The 17,610-nt window shown below is 36.3% G+C and overlaps 3 protein-coding genes across 3 annotated transcripts in view; 2 read left to right on the forward strand and 1 right to left on the reverse strand.

The window, feature by feature from the left end:
- Positions 1-17,610, reverse strand: part of LOC108724338 (uncharacterized) — an 87,019-nt gene that overhangs the window by 19,818 nt on the left and 49,591 nt on the right. The window contains 2 exon segments of the mRNA XM_018450676.1: positions 45-199; positions 1,387-1,515. Coding sequence (XP_018306178.1) covers positions 45-199; positions 1,387-1,515 — 284 coding nt within the window.
- LOC108724369 (cytochrome b5) lies at positions 4,535-8,319 on the forward strand. Its single transcript, XM_018450715.1, has 4 exons — positions 4,535-4,659; positions 5,483-5,776; positions 6,724-7,012; positions 8,115-8,319. The coding sequence occupies exons 3-4, from the start codon at positions 6,736-6,738 to the stop codon at positions 8,273-8,275; spliced, it is 438 nt and encodes a 145-aa protein (XP_018306217.1). The 5' UTR covers positions 4,535-4,659; positions 5,483-5,776; positions 6,724-6,735; the 3' UTR covers positions 8,276-8,319.
- Positions 11,064-13,563, forward strand: LOC108724368 (cytochrome b5). The gene is made up of 2 exons (XM_018450714.1): positions 11,064-11,319; positions 12,541-13,563. The coding sequence occupies exons 1-2, from the start codon at positions 11,079-11,081 to the stop codon at positions 12,972-12,974; spliced, it is 675 nt and encodes a 224-aa protein (XP_018306216.1). The 5' UTR covers positions 11,064-11,078; the 3' UTR covers positions 12,975-13,563.

Consider the following 17,610-nt stretch of genomic DNA (forward strand, 5'->3'; position numbering starts at 1 on the left):
GTCACGGCATTCCGCCACCGCCGCCACCCCCGGCACCACCACCACCGCCGCCGCCACCACCACCGCCACGACCGGGGCCGCCAAATCCACCGACCTTGCCTTGACCACCATCAGCGTTTCCATAACCGCCGTAGTCATCGGCATAAAAATCGTCAAAGTTGTGCGGGTCATAAGGATTGTTCACACCCTTTAGCGGTGACTGGAAAATAAAAACTAGATGTTAATACTTTGCTTCCTGAAAGATTGCTTTCCTACGTATTGTATATGTATTACAGAGCGAACTTTAATTCATTCAACAATGTTAAATTTATAATGTCAAATTACGTCATTTCTTATTATTTTTATAAATCGCCACTATTTTATATGTTATTTATATTGTTAAATATCAAAGGAACAAGTAACTCAATCCTTAAATTAAATGATATGTTGTTCTTAACTTTATGTGTATCAAAATGTAAATCAATCCATTTCCATCATTCAGTAGTTATTTAAAAGTAAACAATATTAACGTACGCACTTAATAAATAAAATAAATTTAATTCAAATTTAATATATTTTCTCAAGGTAAGTTGCTTAACTCCATTGTTTTAAAGTTAAATTAATGATATACTGAGTAGGAGCAGAGGTAACCTACAGAAATGATTAAAAATAACTCGAATTAAGTATAATTTGATATTATAAATTTAATAGAGTACAATATATCGTTATTTTAACTAAAATAACAGAATTAAGCAATTTAATTCAAGAAAATGTATTAAAAATTTGACTCAATTTCAGTTTTTTATTATTTACTAAGTGCGTATGTTAATATAAACGTTGTTTAATTTGAAAGTAATTACAGAAATGGACTAACATTTTAATATATACTCTCTAAATCTGAATCAGTGGATAGTCACTGGATAATCAGTGAAGTTCAACTAAAAAAGAAAGAAAGTTTGAGCATTATACATTTAAAATACTGCTATTTGCATGTTCATTCGTTTATTCACTAAAACAAGTTAGATCACATAATAAAGATTAGCTAAGTTAGGGATCTCATATTTTATTCATTGATTACCAGTGGCATGTTTAGCACTGGTATCAGTGATTATTCATGATTATCTGATTCAAATTTAGAGAGTAGAAATTAAAAATGACAAAATGTATTTAACTCAAGGAATTGGGTTACCATTGCGTCTTTGATATCTATCAGTGAAGAAAGAGAGAAACTATTGATGTATACTTCTACAAAAATTGTAGTAATATTCAAACAATATTCGAATTAATGATTAAGAAACAAATATATCTTCTTCGTGTCCAACAAAAAGAATCGACATTTGTGCGAGATGCAACGGCACAGCTTGTGAAAATTTATAAAAAAAAGTCATGATCTCATAGTATACTCACAGTCTTAATGGTGGCGATCAATTCGCGTATACATTCGATGCACGTCGTGGGTTTCCCGCAGATGCTGATGAGACGATCCGTGCTGCGGGGGCAGGTGTTCGAATAGATCTTGATCCTGGCTCCGGTTTTCTGAAACACAAAAGTATTCGAGTACATTAGACAAAATCTCCACAACAAGCTCAGAATCCGAGAAACTTTCCGCGTACGGATTTACATTGAAAAGAAAACGGACGCAGCTACATTCGTTACAGTCGACAAGTTAGAGGTACGAATGACAATTCTCTCATTTTTCAAGTTGGAATGTGTGACTCCGCAAATAAAAATATGTCACGTCCTCAAAAATATCGAGATTGCAACCTCATATTTCCGTCTAGTATTTCTTCTACATTCGACTAATAATCGCTGACGTAATGAAGTAAGTAACTCAACTCTCCTGTGCGCGTTCAACGGCTCTTTTTAATTACTCCGGACAATCGGACATGAGTCACGATCAGGGTGCGATACTCCGTCTGCTTCCTCGACAGCTCTCACCCACCCCTGATTAACGACTTAACGATGCTTAAATACTTTCGTACCCGCTCCACTAATCTGCGCTCCGCTCTTTGCCGCGAGGTTTCTAAGTAATACCTCGAGACGACAATGTTCCGATCGCGTGCTGATAGTCGTTTAACAGTCCACCTGTACTTTCCGAGATCGCGATCACTCCATCGAGACGGCTGAGCGCAAACATGCAACTATGTGGTGGCACTTAAATTTTTCTTAAGCTAATTTAACCTGTCGTTTGCGTCGTAAAGTAACTCGTGAGCTTTCGATGATAACAGACGAGATTTACAGCTGCAGGTAAAACGAAATAATTCTGCGCATTGAATTGGAGGGAGGGACGATGAACTGACAGACAGTGACGCATATAGGGTGGATATACGCGCGGAGATAGCTTTGATGCGAGTGATGCAAAAACGAAAAATTGCCGATAACATCGACAGCCGTGTGCTCAAACGCGAAATATCCAAACCAGATAACAATCTAGTACGCTCACGTACTACATATACACGCGTGCTGCATCCGGTGGTATTGTGCGGAGAAATCGCGCCGTTTAATTACGTAGATCAAAGCAACCCACTCCCTGAAATCCCGCTGGCCCCGTGCAGATCCATTCAAACGCTTCTGATGCAGACAGTCCAGCGATATTGAGAGCTCTGGATACCTGGATACAGCGTTAATCTCAAAGTGATAGAATCGAGAAAAGTGCACGTGAAGACAGAAGAAGGAAGGGATAACGCAAACGTTATTCATACACTCGAAATGTTTAATCGACTCAGTTTCACGGCGCAAGAAATAGCACTATTTTCTTTTAGAGAGAATAAAGCGCGCGCATATTGTCATTCTGCTCCAGCGTAACAAAAAAAAACAACCAATGCTATTTGATCACCAGTGAATAAATGGCGAACGGTTATATTGCTCGCGTAGATATCTATATAATTAGTCAATGGAATTCATAAGCGGAGAAGGAGCCGAGAAATAAAAGCTCGGTGTCGCGTTATATAACCAGCCATCCGAGCGATTTGAATGCCATGATTTGAAAGAAAAATCGATGAGAATTGCCATCGCAGATCGGTATTTACACGACATGCGCCGGGGGCGGAAAAAGCCAAATGTGATTTTAATCGAATTAATTAATTCTGCTGATCGTGTCCACGAATCAGCCGGATTAATCTCGACGCGACAGAAACGAGAATGGGCGCGAATTCTTGTATGCAACAACGATTTTGGATTGACAAGGATTGTTCTTAAAGCCCAGCATTATTTCTGATATTTGAATCATTTTCACCGGAAGTTGGCAGGTGTATCGTTGACATATCAAACTTTCATTTGCAATTAATATACAAAATCAATTTTCTAAAAAAGAAACAAGTGTGTGTTAGTTATATTAATATTCTCCACTGTGAAAGTAAAATCAATTGCCGTGAGAACTCTTGATAATTAATCGAAGAGATGAAATAAAAGACAAAGATGAAAGCCACTCGCTGTAGCACTTTTTGACACTCGCGTTTTTGCAGAAGACAAACTGCCTCGGAAAAGAGGCAGATTCTCGAAAGAAATTTCCGCTCGTCCGTTTGAACTTACCCTCTGACATTCGATATCGGTAAACTTGAAAAGAACAATGTGAATCGACCGTTCTTTGAAGGAACCAATGTGCCATAAATAGCAGTATAAAATAGCAGTATAAAATAGTAGAAGTAGTAGGAGTATGAGCCGCGAGATTTTGCGAGGAAGTGAGATTATTTCGAGTCGTAACATCGAGCGATATCACAATGCATTATGTATATCGTATGAAGCTACCTCCCAGGCTCCCACGCGCCCTTGATCGTCCTACCGACGCACAGCTATATGGATTTTCAATTTTCCAGAAAGTTTCTGAACTTCCGAAACTTGCCGCGATCGCGGAAATTTCTGTCCTCCCCCTTCGAGTGAAGACTTTCTTGAATATTCAAGAGTCGAGGAAGATAATTAATTGTACCAAGTTTCAAGGTCGCAACTTGAAATAATTATGCCAACCTGTGTATGCTCGGCGTAAGAATTTCTTCTCGAAAGAATATTATACGTGTTAATAACTCTCTCTGAAACTAACAAGTTTTATATTTATATCATTCGCGACTACGGTTACTTCCGAGAGAGGCGTTATTAAACGTAAAGACATTGGTATTAGAAGATTAAAGTGGCTGTAACGTGCTTATGGTAATTCGACGCAAACATCCAGAGGACTTCAAAGTCCTTGCACTGGGAGGATAACCATACGAGAGCGATTTCGTGAGAATGAACCGCACTGCGCCACAAATTCGTGTTTGCTTAACAGTTCTCCGTTGCAACGGCATCCGTAGCACAAGTTTACAAACTTCAACGGTATTACTGGCGGCGTCATGCACTGATCTAAACGTAAATCATACTATTCAATTCGATGCAACGAAGAAGTTCCGCCCCACAGCTGGTTCTGAATGATTTTACGTAAAGGCCAACGAATATTGGTATCGATTGTATAAACAAGTCAAAGGCGTTGACGTTATCGCTTGACGATATTTGCCTTTTAATAAACCATTTTTAATGACAACAGAGTTTCGAATAGCATATTTCGTTCCAGTTATGCTGATGGTGTTAGCCGGACACGAAAAGACTTTCTGTATTTCTTAACTTTGACGTTTATTTCGTTTCTCGGGTGTTCGTTTCATCAGTCGTCAATCGATTATCTTAGTGAAACTCGTGCCTGTGTATCCAAAGGTGAATTAAAAATAACACATTATGACGAAATAATTCAATTTTTAAAACAGCGAGGAAAACGATCGCGGATGATTTAAGGAGATTTTCTACTTTGTCAGGCTGTTTATGTAATTTTTAGGAATTTTTTTTGGAAAAGTGAGTAAATATTTTTTAAGTTACTTTTATTCTCTATTTATTATTGTTTCAAGATAGATTTGCTATTTTTTCTATAAAAAGTATAAATAATTAACAGATTAGTTTGATTTCTATCGTGTGGACGATTCTATGCGATCATGATTCCGGATCTTTCAATTACAATTAAAAAAACAAGACATCATTTTAATCAGAACACTTGCGGCTGTCATCGGAACTAGAATTATCTTAATAATTTAATTTTTTCTACTTTTTCAGAACTCAAGAAAACAAAAAAATGAAAATCAAACTTTTTTTTATAAACAAGTGCTATTTATTTATTTAATGAGCGAAATGAATAATTCTAGTTCCATTTTTTTAATTTCAGCCCACTAAGAGATCCGCTCGGAGATCCGGAATCGTGGCCGCAGATGTATACGATGTAAAAGTCAAATAGATCTATTATTCATATCTTTTATTAAAAAATAGCAAATCTCTCTGACTTGAAACAATATCAAATAAAGGACAAAAGTAATTAAACAAAAATATTTACCCACTTTTTCAAAAAATATTCCTAAAAACTTGCTGAAAAAAACGCGACAAAGAAGAAAATCTTCTTAATACCTCAAAAGAATTACGTGCTTGCAAAATTTTATTATTTTCATAAATAATAAAATTTTGCAAGCATAAATTTAATAGACAATGTTTTCAGGTTATTTCCGTCTGTACTGCGTGACTCTTTCTGCAAATCATCGCTATAAGGTGAGCACCTGAAGTATAATACTTAATGCATTTTCATGAGTTCGTAGTTCATAGAGACGCAAATTCATACGCATTCATGACCGTTCGTGAAGAAAGACAGCTATCCACTTTGCGGCTTCAATTCATTACCGATTCAGCAATTGTGCAGTGACTTTCAAGTGACACTACGGAAAGAAACGCATAGTCGTCGTTGAAATGTATAGTCACAAATTACCTCTCAACATATCTACTACTTTCGAATCAGGTGAGAAACTGACATAAACTGCCACATAAATCCCATGACATGTAAATATCACAAACCCGTCGGGATAAACGAAACAATATTCGCATTTTACAAAACGCTAAATAGAGCTTCGAAGCCCTCCGGATTACTACGTCAAAAGTTCCTTCTATGTGCCGATGCACATTTCGATCAATAAATTAAAATTTATATTCTACATACCGGACTGACTGATGAATGTAGCGCCAATCAATAATAATTGGAAATTTCACATCGCGTACGGAAATTTCTCGACGCTACATTCACATACGCGAATCTAAATAAGTAACAATCTATTAAATATTAATGACGCCGAAATACGCTGTAGACTCCATGTCAGTCGAAATTGGACGAAGATATAAGGGAGACTATAAAATAAATAAGATATCACCGCTCGCGATATTACACGCGTGCGCGCGTTTGTTGTTGGAAATTCCGAGAAAAATAAGGAGAAAGCGCGAAAATTCGTATGAGAAATCGTTTCGCGACGTGAAATGCGACAGGTACGAGAGACTAGCTTTCGCCGTCGACATCCGCGACGGAAACGAAAGGAAGGCAGTGGTCAGAGCAGTTCTCTGAATACGCGAGATATCGAGAATACGACAAAACGCGACAAAACGCGACGAGGTACGTCGTTGTCGTCATTGCGGTCGTGTTGCTTCGTTTATACCGGCTGTTTTCCCTTTCAAAGCGTTCCTGTGCGCGACCGATCTGCGACCGAGATCGAGTCAAAATATACCGATACACACGTGCGTCGTCCGAAGGTGACACGAAGACAAATCTTCGGGGGTCTTCCGCAAAGCGATCTAGTCGCTGTAACGTACAGCGGCAGAGAAACGTAGTCAATAAGATAATCACAAGTCATCGCTCGTACGTGACACCTCGCAGATTTCATCCTCGCGTTTCTTCACAGAAAATTGTTTCTTCTTCAGTGTATTACTATAATGGACGTCTACACGATCGACGAAGTCGCCAGTCACAATAACGCCGAGGATCTATGGATCGTGATACACGGTGGAGTCTATAATATCACCAAGTTCCACAAGGAACATCCTGGCGGCGAGGAAGTGCTGCTGAAATTAGCGGGGCAAGATGCGACAGAATGTTTTGAGGCCGTCGGCCACAGTAATGAGGCGATTATTTTGCGCGAGGGTTACAAAATCGGAGAGATACGAGCGAACGGCGTAAGCTCCGATAATAAATCAAAAACGACGAACACAGGTTTGTTCTTTTCCTCGATCGCTTTACCGTTTCAATTGTATTGTACTGTGATTTAATACCGTTCGGATCCATTGCTTGCAAATTTAACAATGCGCTATAAACAAAGTCTCGTATATAGTCGAGCTTACAATGTTTACGTCATCGACAAATGCGGGCTTATGTACATATGTGTATCATTTATATACCTTTCATGTATTTTCTTCAATTTCTAACGGTTATATTTTAGTTATCGGTTTTCGCTATTCATAATCGATTCTTTTATTTAAGATCGCCTTGAGTACGATTTTAACCCAGAATATTTTTATACTCCAATTAAAATCATTATTATTAACAATTTATTACATATTGTTTTCCGATTTACCAATATATTCGAGAACATTATAGATATATATATGAGTTTAATTATAATTTTTTGAAAAAGTAAGTAGAAACCAAATATTAAACAAAATAGAAATTTATTATAATAGTATTTTGCAAAAATAAAGATTTTAATTAATACAGCACTTTTTATTGCGGGTTTAGTTTTCGATGAAATTGCACATTTTCGTGTAAAGAATAATTATTAGAAAAGAAAGAAAATGTCAAATAATATCTATTATATAAAACAATATTTTACAACGCATTTTCTGCTGCTGAGATATAAAAATAATCCAGGTGATTATTTTCGAATTAAGATGTCATAAATTAATCATCGTTTCAGCAAGAGATATTACTTAAGATTGTTTTGAAATAAGAACCGACTATAAATATCGACCTTAGAGCATTCTACCATATTTATGTTACGTCAACGAATAATAGCACAATAAATGTTACTGACACACTCACATTACAATCATCCTATGCTCTTAGCATTGGTTCCACCAATGTAAGATTAATTTTAATCTCAGTTTACTGTTTATCTTTATCTAATTCCTAGGATTACAAGAAAATAAACAGTAGATTGAACCAGGATTAAAATTAATCTTACATTGATGGAATCGGGTCTTGGTAGAAGAATCATGTATCGTATCCTGTTGCTCTTTAAAGAACCATACATCGTAGTTGTAAATCATGTACTTTTCAATGTCACTAAGTCTTCACAAATTATTCTTTTTATTTGTAGAAATAAAAGAATCAGTGGAGGAGGATTGGCAGTATCAAGAATCGGATAAGGAACAAGCGTCGTCCTGGTCCTCGACATTCATTTGTTTCTCTTTCATAATTTATGCTATAATAATTTATTATTGGATCAGAAAACTAGGATTTACGAACACAATTTATTAATTTTAGCTAAAATGTGCAAAATGCAATGTTATGCATAATCCATTCGAAGCCATTAAGTTATTGTTCTCGCATAAATATTTTAATGGATATATATACATTTACTTGAAAATTTGTTATTTAATACTTACAAGAAGAATAAGAATATATTGAACAGATATGTTTTGAGTTGATTCCTTTTAATTTTGATTTTAATTAATTCTACCGCTTTTATTATTTTGCATTTATCATGTAGGTATAATTTTGTACATTGTAATAGAATTTGTAATGAAGCTCATTATAAAGCAAAGAAATATTCGAAAAAAAATTACTCAGTAGGTCTTACGTAACTTACAAAGGAAGTTTCACAACTGTCCGGAATCGATTTGATTCTCCGTGAAATATGTTGTTAAATACAAAAATCTAAGAAACACGTATTTTTTTATACGTGCGCTAATTCATGTTTAAGGGATGAAACACCCATTTGAAAAAAAATGATATTTCTATTTCGAGCCGAATACCGTCGGAAGTATAAAAGATGGAAAAAAACTTTTTAAACAAAAGTTGTATGATTTCAAGAGTACTTCAATGTTGTGAAGAAAACAAATTTTTTTTAATTTTTTTGTTAACAATTGTTAAAAAAATTAAAAAAAATTTTTTTTCTTCACTTTTTTTCACCCCTTAAACATGAGTTAGCGCACGTATAAAAAAATACGTGTCTCTCTCTCTCTTAGATTTTCGTGTTTAACAACATATTTCATGAAGAATTAAATCGGTTCCAGACAGTTGTCCAGATTGAAACTTCCCTTGTTAGTAAGTTTTCTTGTTTTAATTTAGTACGTGTTTTATTTTGGTACGTGTTTTATGCGTGCAATATATTTGAACTTTATTCCAACGTGCGTCGAGTAAAAATATTAGTGAGTTTGTCTAAAATGTTCGTCGAAAATGAATCATCGTTCACGAATGTAACTTGTATCAATATTACGGAAAAGCTCACCAGGCATCAAATAATCGAAATTGTGAAACAGCCGAGCGATAGTCTTCATTTATAATAACGATAAACGTATTATCTGATATATATGTATTATATAACATTCGCTATTATCAGTTCTAAATATTCATTGTTACAGAAAATTAGATTAAAAGAAAAATATCTGATCGTACAAGCGGCGACATACATTATGTACATACATAATATTATAATATAATATATATGAAATTCTAAAATACACGGTGAAATTTCTACACCAAAAAAAGCAACTTTTTGTGATAAAATTGCCCTGAACAGTAATTTTGAGTTGTTGTAATAATTGATTTTTAGTCGTTACGATAATTGATAGTTATTATGGAATATCTATATGAAGAAAATGACAGCGCGATTATTCATCAACTTCAAATTGCTTTTATTTGAATATTATATAGATATATAAATTATAATTACACATATTTATATATAATTTACAAATAAGAACAAATATACAATATATACATGTACGTGAAAATACAAACACGTACATATAAATATATATGTATATAAATATATACATGTTTTTCTTTTTTTAATGTGTATAAATGTCGTATGATGCCGTATAAAAATGCGATCGAGCAGCTTGACTATCATATTTATCTTTTTGCGTGGCGTCACCATGACTAGACGCTTTTGCATATGAATCGGACATCATGATCGCATAGTACGTGAGTTTACTAACAAGAACAGCACCAAGTAATTTTGTACAAAAACGTTGCTATTATTTTTATTGTGTGCTTTCGGCTTACGACGAAATTTTCGAAAGATCGCGCCGTAATTAGGTCATTATTGCGAGAAAAATTCGAAGGCAAAAAATTCATTTACGCGGATACATATCGCGCGTAATATGTTTATTAATCGATATGTTGATTAACCAAGTTAACGAATATTACAAAATAGAGATGTTTTTATTCGTCATTTTTATTTAATAAAATACTGCCGATAAAATTTTCTCCAATAAATGGAAAATATGTCACCCAGAGAAAGATTCCTTCAATTCAAAGAAATGTTTCTTTGCTATACGGTTAAAGAAAAAAATGTCTTTGATTTGAACGTCATTTCTTTGATTTGAACATAATTTTCTTTAAATCGAATAAATTTTTTTTATTTCAAAAAATAATGTTTAAATCTAAGAAATGACGTTCAAATCAAAGAAATTTTTTCTTTAAATCGAAGAAACCTTTCTCTGGGTGCAGAATTCCTTGCAGTTTGAAAACTACGTACGATAAAGTGAGACTACTTCTCTTGACACGAGTGAAAAGTATATTTATTATGTTTCTAGACATTCTGTATATTGTATGTTATAACTGACAAATTTGAATCAGAATTGTATTATCAGTTCAGTGAATTCTCTCACGAAAACCTCAGAAATTCTCGTACGTATACATTTCGGAGCTGTTCTGACTAACAAAAACGCCCTGAGCGATCAACGACTATCCGTAATTGCAATCTGAAATTACAAACTTCTTGAAATGAGACTTCAATTCATAGCAATCGAGGATTTGTATTCAGCCTTTGTGAAAACAATATATTAGGGACTTTCCATTTGATGACACAAGTGTCATTCTATTTTTTGTTACTCTCTGAATATCAAGAAGGATAGAATGATGTTTGCGCCGACTTGTATCACTAAATGGGAAGCACCCATTATTGCAGATTCGCAGGTTTCTATGCAAGTCAGCCAATCGAGTCCGCCACCTAGGCATTGCCCACGATCTAACACGTCAGCGTTAGAGTCTTGCTGTAAAAGCAACGGTTGGCAACGTTGCAGCTGGCCTCCAGATAACACGAGAAAAGCTTATGCGGTGGGGTCCGGACAACGGGAGGAACAAGAAGGAGGGGATCATAGAACTGTACGAACGACAGACTGCAATCCGTAGTGTTCACGCGAGTGCAGTTCCGAGGAGAGGTTCTCGCATTGGCGGAGATCATCGAGATTCGCATCTGCGACTTATTTGTACCGCTGCCTTGCGTTTCTCTCTGGATCCGTCTCCTTCCGTCAAAGAAGTCGACGTTATCCTTCACGACACACCCTTCGAAGGTGCGAAGAGGAGGTATGTGGTCCGGCGAACGTCAAGTCTCCGTGAACTGTCTTAGACGAGCTTTTCCACGCAAAGACTCGGTGAGAGCCATTCGTTTCGAAGGAAACTTGGGAAAAGGCCATATCGATCCGACGCACTTCTCAAATCTGTTTATTCGACGGCGAAGATATCTTCGACGATCTCTATTCTTGCGAATGGACATCTCGAATCGATATTTCCATCGCGAAACTCGCGAGTGTACTCGTTTAACTGCCTGCGATCGGGCGAAGTTTGATTATTATTAGTAAGGGTTGAATTCGTAATCCTTCAAAGGCATATATTGACTTCTCTCAATAGCAAACAGAAAGCGAGAGACGTAGTTGCCCACTTTCTCAAATAGAGCTTTCACCTAACGAAATATTTTCCGCTTGAGAAACGTTTCCGCCGTCTGTGCGTCTTTCTGCGCATCACACTCGAGAAATTACGAGAAGTGCGCAAATTTCGAGAAATTTTATTAAGTAATGGCCTCCAATTTTACGTTGTTTGGCTCCGTAGAAACGTTGTTTATCGATATCGCCTAGCGATAGTGCTACAACATCGCCTATTTAAGCGGATGATTAGATAACGAAAATATACGCAGGAGTATACCATTTATTGCATCATTAATATTGTCAGATGTAATGACATTTTATTGTATTGCATGACATGGATGTTTATTTGCTACGTTCGGTACACCTGAAATGATTTGACAAGTCATTTAAAAACGTTATCTCACTCGATTATATAATAAATATATCTCAAAAAATAATATTACAGCATAGTCGAACTTTGATAGTTGTGGTACTTGGTAACCAGCTCGTTATGTAATCTTTGCTGACCTCGTCATGATTATATCGAACCGCTCGTGGTACGTTAAAACGCCATGCATGATGATCCTAACGCGTTACATGACGTCATACCTATAAATTTGTTTATGTTACTCTCAAAATATTCTCAAAATTTATCGACCCATTATAATTAGCTTTTCTAGAACTAAAAGTATTATCGATCACAAATACGTAGTTTACATGAATTACGTGACTTCAGTCTTACCGAAAATTACAATTTAAAAAGATAAAATGGAATCGTACTTTATGACGGTTCAGACACATTCTTGCGTTACGCGAGAGGAAAAAACATTTTACTTATGTAATATCGAAGCTACGACAAAAACAATTTTAATAAATTCTCTTTTCTTTTAGATCGACTGTACAAAGAAGAAAAAGCGAAAGGTCGTCGAGACATGGCGGAAATGAGAGCATTCACGCGGAGCGAGATCAAAAAAAGCGATGATAAGGACAAAGTCCTTTTCATCTTGCACGACAAAGTATACAACGTCCGCAGCTTTCTCAATGAGCATCCGGGTGGAGAGGAGATCCTGTTGGAACACAAAGGCATGGACGCTTCCGAAGACTTCGACGACGTCGGGCATTCGAAAGACGCGATGGAACTGATGAAGACGTACCAGGTCGGCGTGATCTCTGATTCGGAAAGGATGAACAAACTGCCGAAAAAAGGTTGGGTATCGAAATACTCGAAGGAATCGGAAAAGAACGTTCAAGGATCCAGCCTGCCTTTTTATCTATTCATGGGTGGAATCGCGCTCGTAGCGGTCCTCTTTTTTTACGTGTATTAATCGATCCGCTAGAATTAATCCGGGAAAATGCTGTGAAAGTGAGTGTGACGTGTGATAGAGAAAGGTAGATATAGAACGAAAAAATATTCTTGTATGTCTCTAATGCCTCTGTGGTCTCCAGAAGCGTATTTTATAATTAACTTCTTCGAGAGAAGTTTTATTTTATATAGACATCGAATCGTCGTTATATATGAGCAGTTAATGTTCGGTCAACGTTATATTGTCAATGTAAAAAGTTGTTAATTCTATCGGAATGCGTGTGTTAATTCTATTGGAATGATTTTTATATACAGAATATATAAAATTAAGATTAATCACTAAGCTTATATTTAGAAACGTCAATTTTAAAGCGATTTTTTAATGAAAATTAGAGCATGTTTCCACGGATTAACTTTAATCGTTAAAGCAAGCGATTTTATATGAGTCACAAAACGAGTTTTAACCGGTGTTTATCTATGATGTTATTCTGCCTGTGTATGCAAGTTGCAAATTGCTTTAATTCAAAGCAGCTTTTGCGTACGCGAACAACCTGACAAATTAATTTGGTTTTAATTAAAACCATTGGTAATATGTCATCGATGTGTTAAAAAATTAAAAATCAATTATATTAAAATGTACAATATTAATATATATTAGTTAACAATATAAATTTTATTTAAATATCGTAACAAAAAATCTGAAAAATTATTAAATAAACAAACAAAACAGATTACTGCAGTTGCATAATAAAAGAATGTTTAAACGTTAAATTATTCTTATTAATTTAATAAATTATTTTCAATAATTTATATATCTATAATAAATATGTTTTAAAAAATTTTTTTATCTCAAGATTTCGATCTATATTACTTTTATAATCTTTAAGGTACATCGCTCTTAACTCGCATTTACTTTTTAAACAAATAAAAATATAAATACATGTTATCTAAGATATTTTTCTTATTGACGATAAACCTGTTGGTTGTTTTCATAAGATACACTGATGACTTGTGATTTGTTTTTTAGACACTTACAAAACTTTTCCGCATAGAATAAATTAAGACATCCCATTTCCTACAATTTGTTATAAAATATAATAAATAACGACCGATAAAGAGATTATGAATTTTCATAACCCCGAGCGTTTCTCATTCGTTTTTCTACAAGAAAATATAGATGAATGAATCGCGGATGTTCGGAGGATAACTATTGTAAGTGTTAAGTATTTTAATATAAGAAAAAATCAAGTGCCACACTGAAAAAAAAGATTGGCTGCTGCAGCCAATTAAAAATACTATGCCATATTTTACCATCTAATTTGCTGCAGCAGTCAATCTTTTTTTTCAGTGCGGTTGGTTAACTGGAGTGTAAGAATTTTAACAGCATGCAAACGCGACATGTGAAATCGAGAAAGAGGGAGAGAACGTGGGAGAATCGACAGAACCTATTCAAGACTAAATGATACCTACATATGTTATTTACAAGCATATTACATTTTATCAAACGAAGTAGATAGTATAAACAATAATTACACATATTGCTTACTTACATTGTATCGCAAGAAACACTTTTCAAGCATGAACGTGTGAGCTGTTACTTGAATAAGAGCTTCCATTGTATACGTAATTGGTTTGATCCGCTTGTTAGGTGCTCCATGTTATTGTCGTATGCCTATCGACGCTAATTGTAACCCAGAGCGGACGTTACACGCCCGCGGCCGTCCACGTGTCGACGTTTACACGCTGGCCATCCGGGGGTTCATCGCTTTTCCGAACAAGTAGTGGAAAGTGGTCGCATTGTCGCACCACCCCCGTCGACTTCGCGCATGTATGAACTCGCGAGGGGGAGTAGGAGGACCGCAATGACATATGTGGAAAACCGCATATCCTTCCTGTCAACCGTCGGCCATCTGCTTTACATACCGACTTCCGGCGCCGGTGGAGACTTTGAAACGTACCCAACCCCTCGGCTTCTCTGGGTCGCAAGGTCCTTCAACTCTCATAATTTTCTCTTTTACCATCCCGCACTTTTCATCTCCTTCTCTTTCTCTCTTCTTTTCACCTTCGTCTCTTTCCGCGAATCTCTTTGACGTTATGCAAACGGAGACACTTTCGGCATGCTGAAAATCGCATGGTGAAAATCGCGTTCGTCCTATCTTATTTAAGGGGATCCTAAAGCCGTCTGTATTACCGACTAAATCATATAATTTTTTTATAACAAATACTTTTTTTCTCTTTCACGGATTTGAAAATCCTTTTCCAGGATTAAAGCATACACATTAATACGTGTTGTGAGGTGGAGTTTATGCCGAGAACGACTAAGAAATTTTAAAATTGATATATTTTTTACCATTTCTTAGGCCCGTTTTCACAATATATGGTTACCTAAAGATTAAAGGTTACCAACAGATTCATCAATAAAATTCATTCATGAATTTTTTGGTAACCTTTAATCTTTAGGTAATCATATATTATGAAATCGGTCCTTAGTGTAACATGGCGTCTCAGTCGTGACAACATTTGCTTGATACGAAAGTTTTGCAACCTGTACTTACGAAATAGTAATCCACAAACACGTAGTTTGCACAAACAAATAAACGTCGAGTTCTTAGAATTAGATTTAGATGCTTCATCGCGACAAATTTATTATACGAAAATTGACACAAACGTGCGACTGCGTGTATCATAGGTTGCGTGAGATATTAATGTGATAGTATATAAAGACATGTCGATGCACTGGAAAAACAGCGACCTCTGGTGACTTCGTCGGAGTTCAAGCTTCGCTTTAGGGATCCCCTTAACTCGCGTCGTTGCATTCATGGAGCTCTGAACACGATAAAGAAACGTTACAAAAAAATCGCCATCGATAACGATAATTAAGCAAATTAAGCAAATTAAAACAGTCAAGTAAGAGATCATATTTGATCTGGATATTAAATATCTCGTACTCTTCGATATCCTATAATTACAATTATGCAACGTTCGTAGTGTAATTCTAACTCATCCAATTCGAGACGCTTCTCTTCTCCCTTCTGTCGGCGACGGTAAAGGATCGTTTACATTTAGATGCCAGAGCGAAAACACGATTTTTTTTCTTATTTCTATTTGCTGACCTCTCGATGGCGCTCGCCGTCGCTCTCTTTGCGAGGAAACGGAAACTCAATACCGTCCTTTTGAAGGGTCATAATTTTTTCTCCTTTTCTACCCGACGAAAAGTAATTTTAAAAACATCAATGTACGTCTCGGTGTGAGGAGAGCATAAATTTTTCAAAGGACTTAATGCATGCCACTCTAAGAAAACCGTCGCGGTAATGCGAGCCGGTTAAATTTGACGTTTCAGAAGTATTTTTCTGCTTTCGATTTCGCGATCGCTAGCGAACCATTAAGTCACAGAGATTGACAGAAAGCTGACAGACGATACGGACTGATGAGACCACCATGATTTAAACGCTTCCCCACTGAATAGGAAAGGCGTAAGAACACGTCGCAAAGTCTTCCGCAAGCGGGAAGAACGGGAAGAAAAGTGAGGTGCGCAAAGAAAGCGAATTCGCAGTGAAACGAGGATTCTCAAATGGACGTAACGAGTTCTCCACAGTTTCCCGGTTGCTTTTTGCCGCCGTTCACCCCCTGTTCCACTCTCGCACTTACCTTTCCCTCCTGTCCCCATCCCTCCCGTTCGCCCAGGTCTCACGAAAAGCAGCAATTTTTCCAATCCCTCTTAGATAAGACGCTTTAAGAGAGAAGGGGCCGTAACAAGTCGCTATTTTCCTCGTTGGTGACGAGGAAAATAAACTGGAGAACGTCAGCGGTAACAGGTGCATACACAAAGGGTTAACAGACAGTAGAGGGAGAGACAAAGTACTCGGGCGCGCTCGGAATCGTAAGGCGTGTTACTGCCGCCGTAGCAACGGAGGAGATACAATAAATATTCTGGTAAATGTGCGCAGGCCGTCCCGCCGCGTTCTCGAGGACGGCGATATTTCACGAGCCGCGAGATGAGCGCGGGGCACGCATGCGGATTTATGCGGCAAATTGTTTTTCACTCTTCTTGTTTGCCAACGTTCAGTCCGAGCGTACGTGTAAGGAGCATGCGAGAAATCCATGCTGATAGGAAGGAAGATGAATACGATAAAAACTTAATTGCCTGAAGGATAGATAGGTCTATCTGGTTCTCCTTCGGGCGCGGTGCAAGAATTACAACCCTGCATGGAAGAAAAATGTTCTCCGTGCAACAAAAACAATTTACACTGTTGGAATATTTGTGTCGAATATAACATATTTCAAATGTCTCAAACAGTCCATTCGAATTTTTGTGTTCATTTAACATATTTGAAAAAAAATATATTTAAAAATATTCATATATTCAACATAATATATACAATATTCAACATATTTAAAAATGATCACAATAAAGATAATGCTGACACAAAACAAACTTTGTAAACAAATTGTGAAAGTATAATTTATAATATTAAATTAAAACGTATTTCATAGATACAGATTTGAAAATAAATTTTGTTAGTCAAAATAATGGCTGCGTTCAGCAGAGAAAACTAACCAGTTAGCGCCTAGTGATTCTTCAATAAAATTGGTTCTTACATTTAGATCCAATGAAGAATTAAAGACAAGAACTAATCATATTAAAGAATCACTAAACT

This window comes from Mycetomoellerius zeteki, unplaced genomic scaffold (assembly GCF_001594055.1).
Source record: "Mycetomoellerius zeteki isolate Tzet28-1 unplaced genomic scaffold, Tzet1.0 scaffold292, whole genome shotgun sequence".
NCBI classification, from domain to species: domain Eukaryota; kingdom Metazoa; phylum Arthropoda; class Insecta; order Hymenoptera; family Formicidae; genus Mycetomoellerius; species Mycetomoellerius zeteki.